The following is a 12741-nucleotide window of genomic DNA, read 5'->3' as shown; positions in this document are numbered from 1 at the left end:
GAGACTGTCCTTTCCCCATACTATGTCCTTGGCTCCACTGTCATAGATTAATTGTGGGTTTGTTTCTGGGCTCTCTCTTTTCTTCATTGATCTGTGTGTCTGTTTTTATGCCAATATCATACTGTTTTGATACTATAGCTTTGTAGTATATTTTGAAATCAGTCTGTCTGCTCTAATGTGTCGTTTAAGCCCAATGTTTCTTTATTGATTTTCTGTTTGAATGATGTATCCATTGATGTAAGTGGGGTGTTAAAGTCCCCTACTGTTAGTTTGTTGCTGTTAATTTTGCTCCTTAGGCCTGTTAATATTTGCTTTATGTATTGTGGAGCTCCTATATTGGGTGCATATGTATTTTTTAGGTGTTATATCTTCTTGCTGCATTGACCCCTTTATCATTATATATATCCTCTTTGTCTTTTATTACATTCTTTGTTTTAAAGTCTATTTTGTATGATACGAGTATAGCTACACCAGCTTTCTTTTAGTTTCCATTTGCATGGACTATCTTTCCCCATCCTTTCACTTTTAATTTGTGTGTGTCCTTACTTCTGAAGTGGATCTCTTGTAGGCAGCATCCAGATGGGTCTTGTTTTTTTATCCATTCAGTCACTCTGTGTCTTTTGATTGGACAATTAAGTCCACTTACGTTTAAAGTAATTACTGATAGATATGTACGTATTGCCATTTTGTTAATTATTTTCTGATTGTTTTTGTAGTTCCTCTCTGTTTCTTTTTCTCTTTCTCTCTTCCCTTGTGGTTTCATGGCTGTCTTTAGTGTTATGTTTAGGTTAAATCCTCTTTCTTTTGTGTATTTACTATAAGTTTTTGTTTGTGGCTACCGTGGTTTACATATGACACCCTATGCATATAATGGTCTGTTTTAGGTTGATAACAACTTAAATTTGAACACATTCCAGAAGGTTACTTTTTTTTTTTACTCCCTCCCTCATGTTTTATATTTTTGATGACATCTTTTACATTTTTTATTTTATGCATATTTTAACTAATTATTTTAGTTTTAGTTAATTTTTCTATTTTTTGTCTTTTAATCTTCATTCTTGCTTTATAAGTGATTGATCCATTACCTTTACTATTGATTTACCTTTTCTAGTGAGATTTTCACTCAGGTATGTTTTTATGTTATTAATCAGTGCCATTTCTTTTTAGCTTAAAGAAGTCTCTTTAACATTTTTTGTAAGTCCAGTTTAATGGTGATGAACTCCTCTAGGTTTTGCTTATCTGGGAAACTCTTAATCTCTTCAATTCTGAATGATAACCTTGTCGGGTAGAGAATTTTTGGTTGGAATTTTTTCCTTTCAGCCCTTTGAATATGTCATGCCATTCCCTTCACCTGCTAAGTTTCTGCTGAAAAATTTACTGATAGCCTTATGGGGTTTCCCTTGTATATGTAAAGTTTTTTTTGTTTTTTGTTTTGTTTTAACTACTTTTAAGATTCTCTCTTTATCTTTGCCTTTTATCATTTTAATTATGATGTGTCTTGGTGTGGATCTCTTTGGGTTCATCTTATTTGGAACTCTCTAGACTTACTGGACCTGGATGTCTATTTCCTTCTTCAGACTAGGAAAGTTTTCAGCTAATATTTCTTCAGATAAGCTTTCTGGCCCTTTCTCCTCCTTTTGGGACCCTTATAATGTGAATGTTATTCTGCTTGACATTGTTCCAAAGTTCCCTTGAGATATCTTTACTTTTTAAAATTCTTTTTTTGTTTTTGCTCCTGTGTCTTAGTGAGTTTCATTGCTTTGTCTTCCTGGTCTGTTCTGCTTCATCCAGTCTGCTGTTGAACCCCTCTAGTTTATTTTTCAGTTCAGTTATTATATTCTTCAGCTCTTTAACTTCTGTTTATACTTTCTTATATTTTCTCTTTCTTTGTTTAAGCTCTTACTGTGTTCCTCCATTCTTCTTCCAAGTTCAGTGAGCATCTTTATGACCATTACTTCGAACTCTTTATCAGGTAGATTGCTTATCTCCATTTCATTAAGGGCTTTTTCTGAGGTTTTGTCTTGTTCTTTCATTTGGGACATATTCCTCTGTCTCCTCATTTTGAGTAACTCTCTGTGTTTGTTTCTGTGTATTGGGCCAAAAAGCTGCCTCCTCCAGTCTTGAAGGAGTGGCCTTGTGTAGGAAGTCCTGTGGGGCCCAGACGCCCTGGCCACTAGAGCTGGACACTCAAGGGGCATCCCCTGTATGGGCTGCATGTGCCAGCCTGCTGCAGTGCAGGGGTGGGCAGGGGTCTTGCCCAACCCATCTGTGGCACAGGGGTGGGTGGAGCTCTCAGTGGGGCACACCTACTGGCACTAACAGGTTAGAGGGAGACTTCCAAAATGGCACGCACCAGTGCTGGCATTAGCAAGGTAGAATGAAATCACAAGAATGGCATCTGCCAGTGTGTCCATCACCAGAAAGAGTCCCAGCAGGTTCCTGCCTTTCCAGCAGATGCTTGAAGATTAGTTAATGGGTCTCCTTCATGAATAGTCCAGGTGCTTTTCAAACGGGTGTTTCTGTGCTGGATTCTGGGACAAGGGAGTCTGTGAGCCCTTTAAAAAGCAGATTCTCCATTCCCTACAGATCTATGTTTTTCCCGGACGTAATCCCCATTGGTTTTCAAAGCCAGGCATTTTGGGGCTTGTCTCTCCTATGCAGGATCTAAGATTCGGGGTGCTTGCTATAGAGCACAGACCCCCTCACTCCTTAGAGAAAAGTTCTGTATTTTTGAGATCCCTCCCAATTGTGGGTTGCTGCACCTAGGGTGGAGATTTTTTTTTTTGGTGAGGCTGTGTTTCTGCATCTCCTAACTGTCTCAGTGCTGTCTTTTTATCCTTTGCTGTGGAGGCTCTGTTTGTCCAGTTTTCAGGTCTTTTTTAGAAGGAAGTATTCCCTATGTAGTTGTAGATTTGTTGTGTCCGTGGGAGGAGGTGAATTCAGGAACTTCCTACACCACCATCTTGAACTGCCTCCAGTGGGGCTCTAGATGTGTGGTCCAAACCCTTCCTCAGGGAGAATGTGGGAGTTGGGGGTTACCTCAGCTAGCTCTGTTGCTGTGCTGGGGGTGGAGTTAATGGCAAGAATGTGTCTCGTCAGGGTGTGAAATCACCCCCTTGTGTCTCTTACCTTTCCTACTCATTTGGATGTGAGTAGGAAATCATTTGTCAGATGTGTAGGAGTTGCTCAGCTCGTTTCTGGATCTCTTTCAGAGGGAATTGCTCCATATGTAGCTGTATATTCCGTGTGTCTGTGGGAGGACAGGAGCTCAGGAGCCTCCTGAGTCTCCATCGTGGTCAACTCCCAATTCCAGCTAATTAAGTGCTTAGCCTTTGTTCCCACTCCCTCATTGCAGGAAGGACCACAAGAGCCGGGGCTTCATGTATAGGTCCTGAGGGCCTGGATGCTAGTGATTGCTGATGGCTGTGGCAGAGCATCTGGCTGGACAATTAGAGGGACAGGAGCAGTGATACCCTGGCTGGTTCCTGCCTTCTGGTCTCCAGCGATGGGACTGTAAAGGGCTTCAGAGTTACTAATTTCCTGGATCAAGAGCTTTCTCTTTTTGTTCCTTAAAAATCATTAACTAAACCACATATCCTTTACCCCTGAAGTGAATAGTAATAATTAAATGCTTTTGCTCATTCCTGTATTGATGTCTTCTCAGTACTTCTTTGTGGAAGTAAAAAAATAAATAAATAAAGTACATGGAATCCATTAGGATGTGCTGTCATCAATTATCTGATGGAGGGCTGTTGCCGTCAGGGTGTGAAATCACCCCCTTTAACTTACTTTGATTCTTTAATCTGTTATTTTCTGGGGAAATCTGTAGGTAAGGATACTTGCTGTTAAGAATTTTAGTGGAAATCAAAATGACTGGGCAAATTACCATATATTTCCCTGTAATCTAAGCTTTTACAGCTTGGTGACACAGATTTTATTTTTGTGTCATTTTGCTCCTGTCTCTTTTTCTTAGTTTAAGGGGCAGAGAAAACAGCTTGCTGCTGTAGTTTTGGTTGGTGCATTTCCAGAAACAGTTGAAAATCTCTTTGGGGCATATTACATTTAGAAATGATTATAGCTAGAAAAAATTCCTGCAAAATGTGGGGAGAAGTATGATACACTACATACTTACTTTACTTACTATATCATTAATAAGGAGTGCTTTTGTTTTAACATTCCCATTATGAAAAAACAAAAATTCCTGGGTGGGTCCTTACTGTTTTGATTAAGAGATCTGATTAAAGTAGAGGCCCTTAGCTTCAGGAACAAACCCCAAGACATACAGGAAAGTAAGTCAACTATGTACTGTGTACCTTGGTATAGTCTCTTCCACTTTAAAATGCTGTAATTCTGGCCTTCAAGTGTGTCTCCTTGTTTGGCTGAGCAAAATTCAAAGCCAGTTAGGTGCAGTTTCAAAAGAATAAAAGCGAGTCATTTCAATGGGAAGCACTTATGAAGATAGGAATGACCATAGCAATTACCTTCATTTATTTTACCTGTAATGGATCTTCATAGCAGCAATAGCTACAACTCTAGTTAGACTAAGTTCTCCTGCCTGCTGAAATTAAGATTCCTACCTCCAAAGGGTCTTTCATCTGAGAAACAACCTCTGATGGTCATTGTAAATTCTCCTTTTGCCTTCAGTTTTGGATCTGGTATTAAACCTTGTAACTATCAGAAGTGGACATATATCTGACATACACTGGGTACCAGCAGAATGGACATTCATTCATTCATTCATTCATTCTGCACGTATTTGTTGAGTACCTGTTATGTGCAGCACTATTTTAAGCACTGGAGATACAACAGTGAACAGAAAAGACAAAACACTTTCTCTTATGGATCTTGCATTTTACTGGGAGAGAGAGATAATAAGTAAGTTAAATAGACGAACTATGCCAGGTGGTGATAAAAGATAAAGTAGGGAAAGGAGATGTGGAGAGTCGAGGTGAAAGTATAGCTAGAATGGCCATGGAAGACCTTCCTGAGAAGGAGAAATATGATAAAAGACCTGAAGGAAGTGAGAGATTGAGCTATAAGATACCTTGGGAAAAACATTCCAGAAAGTGCTCCATGGCAAGAACAAAATGGAACACACAAGGAACAATGAGGAGGTCAGCCTGGTGCCAGAGGGGTGAATAAGAGGCAGAACAGCAGGAGACAAAGTCAGGTGATGGGGAAGAGGGCACTGGGGCCTTAGAGGTCAAGCTAAGGACTTATGACTTATGACATTTTCTCTGAGAAGTCATTTGAGGGTTTGGAGCAGAAACGTGGTACCTAGCTTGGGTTTCAGTAAGATCACTCTGCAGCTGGGGAAGGAAGGGGATGAGATTGGAAGCAGAGACCAGGCAGGGGGCTATTGCAGAAATCCAGGCAGCTGCTGAGGTGACTTGGACCATGGTGGGGGCAGTGGAGTGGTAAGAAGTACATATACTCTGGATCTTTTTGAAGATAGATCTGACAGGATTTGTCAATGGATTGGCAGTAGGGTATAGCAATTGGCAGTAGGGTGCAAGAGAAAGAGAAGGACCAAGGATGATTTGAAACTTGTGATCTGGGTAACCGGCAGGATGAATTGCCATTGACTGAGATGGGGAAGACTGGGAGAAACAGCACCATCAGCTCACTTTTGGACTTGTTCAATTGAGCCCCTTCAGACATCCAAGAGGACATGAGGGGAGAGGTAGGTGTACAGTGAAGGTTTAAATTTGAGAGTCATCAGCATGTTCAAACCCAAGAGGCTGGTTGAATGAGTATTGATTAGAAAACTAAAGAGGTCCCAGAATTGAGCCCTGGGACACACTAGCATTTAGAAGTTGGGGGATGTTCAGAAGAAAGCAGCAAAGGAGCCTGAATGGAATTTATAGAAAGGTAAGAAGAAAATTGTGTGATTGTGGTTTCCTGGAGGCCAAGTGAAGAAAGGGTTTCAAAGATGAGACCATGGAATGTGTCACATGCTGCTATTATGGTCAAGCAAGTCGAGGGCTGAGACTTGACTCTTGGATTTACAGTGTAGAAATTACTGGCAATGACCTTAAAAGCAGTTTCAGTGGAGTGTTAGGAGTAAAAACTGCTAGAATTGGTTCAATAAAAAATGAGAGGAGAGGAACTGGAGACAGTATGTACAGACAGATCTCTCAAGAATTGTGTTATAAATTTAGGGAGGGAAAGAAATTGGGCATTTATGAAGGGCTTGGCTAGGTGAGACATGGTTTTTAGAAAAGCAGAAGCAAAAGCCTGTGAGTCGATGAGTTTACATTTTAGCAGGACCACTCTGGCAGCTGTGTGGAGATGAGACTGAAGGAGCATCCTCTGATTCTGAGCCATCAGTGGTGGCCACAGTCTGTACTTTTGTCATGTGCCAACTGGCAGATAATGCCAGATACATGCATGGATGAGTCAGCAGGAAGCTGGCTCATCAAGATAGGAAACAGAGCTAGAGCTAGTGAAGGCTTGGAGTAAGACATGTGATCGGGAGCACAGTAGAGACAAATACTAGAACCCCACTGTCGGCTCCTTGCTAGGAATTCATACCACAGAACTGACCCCAACACCATAGGAACCAGAAGTGGTGTGAAGACAGTGCTGAACCCTCTCTTTCAAATTAAGCATTAACCCTCATTTTTCATACAACAACGAGATGGAAAGGTCACAATTTATTCTTTTTTTTTTTAATTTTATTTTAGGGACTTCCCTGACAGTCCAGTGGTTAAGGCTCCACCTTCCAATACAGGGGACGTGGGTTCAATACCTGGTCAGGGAGCTAACATCCCACATGCTGCATGCTGCAGCCAAAAATTTAGAAAAAATAATAAATAAATAAATAAATTAATTAATTAAAAAATTTATTTTATATTGGACTATAGTTGATTTACAATGTTGTGTTAGTTTCAGGTGTACAGCAAACTGATTCAGTTATACATATACATATATCTATTCTTTTTCAAAATCTTTTCCCATTTAGGTTATTACAAGATATTGAGCAGAGTTCCCTGTGCTATACAGTAGGTCCTTGTTGGTTGTCTATTTTATATATAGTAGTGTGTATATGTTAATCACAAACTCCCAATTTATCCCTCCCCCCATCCTTTCCCCTTTGGTAACCATAATTTTGTTTTCTAAGTCTGTGAGTCTGTTTCTGTTTTGTAAATAAGTTCATTTGTATCATTACTTTAGATTCCACATGTAAGTGATATCATATTATATTTGTTTTTCTCTGACTTATTTCACTTAATATGATCATCTCTAGGTCCATCCATGGTGCTGCAAATGGCATTATTTCATTCTTTTTTTATGGCTGAGTAGTATTCCATTGTATATATATATACCACATCTTCTTTATCCATTCCTCTGTCGATGGACATTTAGGTTGCTTCCACGTCTTGGCTATCGTAAAAAGCAATGCAGTGAACATTGGGGTGCACGTATCCTTTCAAACCATGGTTTTCTCTGGAAATATGCCCAGGAGTGGGATTAGTGGATCATATGGTGATTCTATTTTTGGTTCCATACTGTTCTCCATAGTGGCTGCACTAATTTACATCCCCACCAATAGTGTAGGAGGGTTCCCTTTTCTCCACACCCTCTCCAGTATGTATTGTTTGTAGACTTTTTGATGATGGCCATTCTGCCTGGTGTGAGGGGTGGAGGGGAGGGGAAAAGGGATGGGATAGTTGCTCTCGTCCTCCCCTATAGTGGAAAACATGGAGAAACAGATCATACCAGTGAAAACCGTGCAGCTTTCAGCTTTCAGCTCTGTTTCATTCCATTCATTAGAGGTCAGGCTAAGGGAAAGTCATTTTATTATGACACATCCTATTTGGAATTCCTCTGGGCAATTTGCTCTACCCTCTTACTATAATGTTCTCCAAGTAGCTCAGTCTCTAGACAGGACAGAAGTAGCTGTTTGGCTCTATTAGAACCCCCTGTGGAAGGCTTTCTTGGCTTCCTTAATGAACCGGGCTCCTTGGAGCCTCACTCACTCTATGTAAACCTCTCTTCTGACTTCCTTCCAAGAAAGGGTGCTTTGGGGAAGACCAGAGGCTGTGCATTCCTCCTTTTACTGCAATACTCACGTCCGTGAAACTTGGCATATAAATAAAACTTCAAGAGGGTTTGGTTATTCCTGGGATGAGATGGAGATCTCTGATATTCTCTGAAGGGGGCTCAGGGTGAGAAAGTGCCCTGGGATTGGGCCATGTGACAGAGGATGAGGTGGAGGAGAATTAATGGAAATAATCTGAGGAAGCAGAATTTCCTTTGGAGAAGAATGTGAATAAGCAAAGCTGCTTAAAGCATATTGTGATGAGAAACGTGGATACCACATTATCAAGAAAACATCTGAAAATGCCATTGGATCATGGGGATTTTCAAATTCTAACCAAAGCTCTCCTCATTCCCACTCTGTTCCCTCGTGACTTTACTGAGGGCTGAGACCCTCCCGGGTCCCACGTTACTGTTGCTTTTTGATCCGCTCCCTGGGTCACTAGAAGGATGGGGACAAGGGACTAGGCTGGGTCAAAGGCACCCTCCTCCGTCCCTGCCCACTCTGGGATAGGGGACTGGAGGACTTATAGCGATCCAGCCACCACTGGCGGTGTGAAAGCTGTCCTCATGATAACCCCTTCCTAGTAAACAGACTTGAAAATGAATCAACACGACTATATTAAATTCTCAACTGAGGATTTTATAATTCTGGTGGGTCATTGTAGAATTTGCTTTTGCTATGCAGGCAGTTGATGAAGTGTAGGGTATTGAGCTGTTGTTTGTCTGCACAATGATGCTTCGCAGTCTGTGGCCCCATAACTGAGATGCTCTTGTTACATGTTGCACTTGTGCACATGCGTTGTTTTGGTACTTGTCCTTATGTCTTGTTTAGGCCTCATTTCCATTAGATTGTAAGGCAAAATCTACAATTCCTGTTTCTTTGGCACTCTTAACCCTGGGAAAGATAAATTAGTTTTGCATCCAGAGTGCTGAATAAATGTTGTTGAATAGAAGTTGTTAACCTCTAGGCTACAGTATATGTAGAATGAAAGTATGAATTATGTGAAGTAAATTACTAATCTGATTTCTTCATGTTAGAGTGCTATGTACTTATAATTTAGTTAGAATAATGCTTTGTATTTAAACACATTTAGTGTATAAGTTCTGTTCACTTTTTTTTTTAAATTGGTAAGTATCCTCATTGTATTGCCACATAGGTAAACTTCTTAGAATAGATCAGAAAATGTAAAATAATTCAACTCTGGGGGCTTCCCTGGTGGTGCAGTGGTTGAGAGTCTGCCTGCCAATGCAGGGGACATGGGTTCGAGCCCTGGTCTGGGAAGATCCCACATGCCGCAGAGCAGCTGGGCCCGTGAGCCACAACTACTGAGCCTGCGCGTCTGGAGCCTGTGCTCCGCAACAAGAGAGGCCGCGATAGTGAAAGGCCCGCGCACCGCGATGAAGAGTGGCCCCCACTTGCCACAACTAGAGAAAGCCCTTGCACAGAAACGAAGACCCAACACACCCATAAATAAATAAATAATTTAAAAAAAAAATAATAATTCAACTCTGTTGCCTCTCCCAGACTTAAGACCCTATTAGGAATGTACCAGGTTCTGGTAGACAGCCTGGGCTCATCCCCATCCGATAGACATACGCTAGTGACTATTACCCATGATAGGATCAAGGAGAGACCCATGTAGAGAATCACAGACAAAAATGTCATGGGGTTCACAGGAGGGAGCAAGTACATCAGTTGGGGAGATTAGGCTTTGTGAAGGAGATGGTGTAAGGAATGGGCTTTGAAGGATAGATAGACTTTCATTAGCTCCAGCCTGGGGACAGTTGTTCCAGCTGGTGAAGGTACGGGCCCCTGAAAAGGTGTGGGTATTAGGAAGCTGTGCCTAAGAGTTCAGATAAGTACAGGGATACAATGTCCCCTAGTCCACTTGGAAACATGAGTTTTAAAGTAGGGGTAAACTGGGAGAAAATGATCATTTGAACAATAATAGCCTGCAAATGTGGGCTACCTTTTTCTCAGATGCCAGACGTTGTACAAGTTCTTTGTACACGGAATCTCTTTTAATCTGAAAAAGGTCAGGTCTGTTTTCGTTGAAGGGTTTTTCATAAAAGAGCAATATTATCAGAGCTATGATAAAGCAGATTTGTACAGAGATGAGGCACAGGGAAAGACCGAAGGCAGGAAGAGCTCTCAGGAGGCCATTTGTATGTTCTGTGCAAGATGTAATGAAGAGCTGAGTTATGCCAGCAGGAGCATGTGTGAAAATACAAAATTGGGTTGGTTTGAATCAGAAGTCATTGTAAACTTCATATTGCAGTTTCTGCTAAAAATTGGATTTTCTAACTCAAAACACTTCAGTGGAATCTTGAGGACCTAGACAGCCCATTTTCTGTCTCAGATTCCTCCACTGGGATGTGGAAACCAAGAGTCTGGAAGGCTGACATCTCTTAGTGGTACCTGTGACAGAAATCCGGAGGCACAGACTCTTCCCCAATCCCTACATCTTTCCTGTCCCCTGGTGACTGATGGGTCAAGATTGTCTCAGAAGATTGTCGACGTCTTTTCTCATTTCATGTATCAAAAAGCAAAGGTTCCTCAATTATTTAAGTTTTGTGCTGCTATGAAATACTAATCCCAGTATTAACTGTCTTGCAGATTCCATTGTGATTGGATTTTGGGTTGGTCTCGCAGTCTTCGTGATTTTCATGTTTTTTGTGCTGACTCTGCTGACCAAGACAGGAGCCCCACACCAAGAGTAAGTTTGGGCTGTTGCTAAATGTCCGTTAAACTCCACAGGGACCAGAAGAAACAGAAATGAGATCCGGGGCTGGGGTTGCTTCCAGTGGGTGGAAAGATGGGCCTGGTTATGGATGTGCTGTCTGGACCCAGTGCCTGTTGCATGGGACCTGCCTTCCTCCTGGTACTTTGCCTCTTGCCTCTGGGGCTCATTTTCAAGTGAACCCTTGTGCACCTGGGTTTCTTGGTCCTTTCCAGTAGTCTAACTGCTGATCCAGCCTCAATTTTTATTTTGAAAGGATTATTAATTGGGATGTATTTACTCCTCATTCCCAAAAGAATTTAGATGACTCGCCAGACTGAAAACAGTGAAAAAAGACAATAGCAAAAATAGGATGAAAACTAGCTTAGAAAACGTTTTGAGGAGCAGAGAAATAGTTGTTACTGGATACACGACTGAATTAATTATTAACAATAGTCACTGAATTCAGCATTAAGCTTCCTTGAAACGAAATAAAATGGAAACATTAAGGATTATATAATCTTCATGGCGTGGTAAAGAACATCCATGTTGGGCTTTGAATTTATGGAGGAAATGATTACATGGATGCTTAAAGAACGCTGAGTAATGTCACAATGTATTTGGTCAGTTATGGTTTGCAAAACACTCAGAAATGTTTGAGAGGATTTTCTTTTATCCCAACTCTTCCAAAAAAGGGAAAAATAATAACTTATGTTGGATACCTTATCAGTCAATCCCAGCAGGCAACAGATAGCACACTCAAATTAGATAATTAGAAGAGCTTTTTTTTTAATTTATTTTTTTATTGAAGTATAGTTGATTTACAATGTTGTGTTAATTTCTGCTGTACAGCAAAGTGACTCAGCTATACACATATATCCATTTTGTTAATATTCTTTTCCGTAATGGTTTATCCCAGGATATTGAATATAGTTCCCTGTGCTATACAGTGGACCTTGTTGTTTATCCAATCTATATGTAATAGTTTGCATCTACTAACCCAAAACTCTCAGCCCATCCCTCCCCAACTCTTGGCAACCACAAGTCTGATCTCTATGTCTGTGAGTCAGTTTCTGTTCTGTAGATAGGTTTATTTGTGTCATACTTTAGATTCCACATATAAGTGATATCATATGGTATTTGTCTTTCTCTGTCTGACTTACTTCACTTAGTATGATAATCTTTAGGTCCATCCATGTTGTTGCAAATGGCATTATTTCATTCTTTTTTATGGCCGAGTAGTATTCCATTGTATATATGTACCACATCTTCTTTATCCATTCATCTGTCGATGGACATTTATGTTGTTTCCATGTCTTGGCTATTGTGAACAGTGCTGCTGTGAACATAGGGGTGCATGTATCTTTTTGAATTAGAGTTTTGCCTGGATATATAGAAGAGCTTTTAATAAAGGGACTAGTCACAAGTTGTGGCCCAGGAAGAGGGTGGCCCCCAGGATAGTGCAGGATGCCAGGGCTCAGAACACTGAGGAGTAGATGCACTAGATCTGAAGGGGGTGCTGATTGGCAACCAGGAGTCCTGCAGAGAGGCTGGCTGAGAGGAGCAGTGACCCAGGTCGAGGGACACAGTTAGTCCAGTGTGACCTCTCAGAGAGGGAGCCTCCAATAAATATCCAGACCTTTCTTCCCCTCTCCTACCCCTTTCTTACCATTGCTCCCCACTGGTGAAGCCCCCACCACAACCAGCGTCCAGAGCCTCCATCAAAGGTCAGTTTTCTGGGGCACAGAGCAGGATGGGGATGGGTAGAGAGTGACCTGAGAGAGTAAGTGGAAGAAACGGAGCACAAATCCTCACATTTCCATTGGTATCTCCCTTCATCCTCACAGCCTGGCAGCGGCATTCTCATCGTTGTGTCTCATCACACAGTCTGCGGCGTCTGCTGTTCAGTCTTCAGCCTGCACTTGAACTATACCAACTAGTTATAGGTAGAGGGAACAGTTCAGCCCATCACGCA

The 12741-nt window shown here is 41.3% G+C and overlaps 1 protein-coding gene across 6 annotated transcripts in view; it reads left to right on the top strand.

The window, feature by feature from the left end:
• MRAP2 (melanocortin 2 receptor accessory protein 2) overlaps positions 1 to 12741 on the top strand; it is an 83894-nt gene that overhangs the window by 60432 nt on the left and 10721 nt on the right. For all 6 annotated transcript variants that reach the window (XM_082406027.1, XM_082406032.1, XM_082406030.1 and 3 more), the window contains exon 3: positions 10664 to 10763. In XM_082406027.1, the coding sequence (XP_082262153.1) occupies positions 10664 to 10763 (100 nt within the window). The remainder of the gene's footprint in view (positions 1 to 10663; positions 10764 to 12741) is intronic.

This window comes from Balaenoptera borealis (genome assembly GCF_965194805.1).
Source record: "Balaenoptera borealis genome assembly, chromosome: 9".
NCBI classification, from domain to species: Eukaryota; Metazoa; Chordata; class Mammalia; order Artiodactyla; family Balaenopteridae; genus Balaenoptera; species Balaenoptera borealis.
Note: the sequence above shows the minus strand (reverse complement) of the source record. Positions and strands in the feature narration are given on the sequence as shown.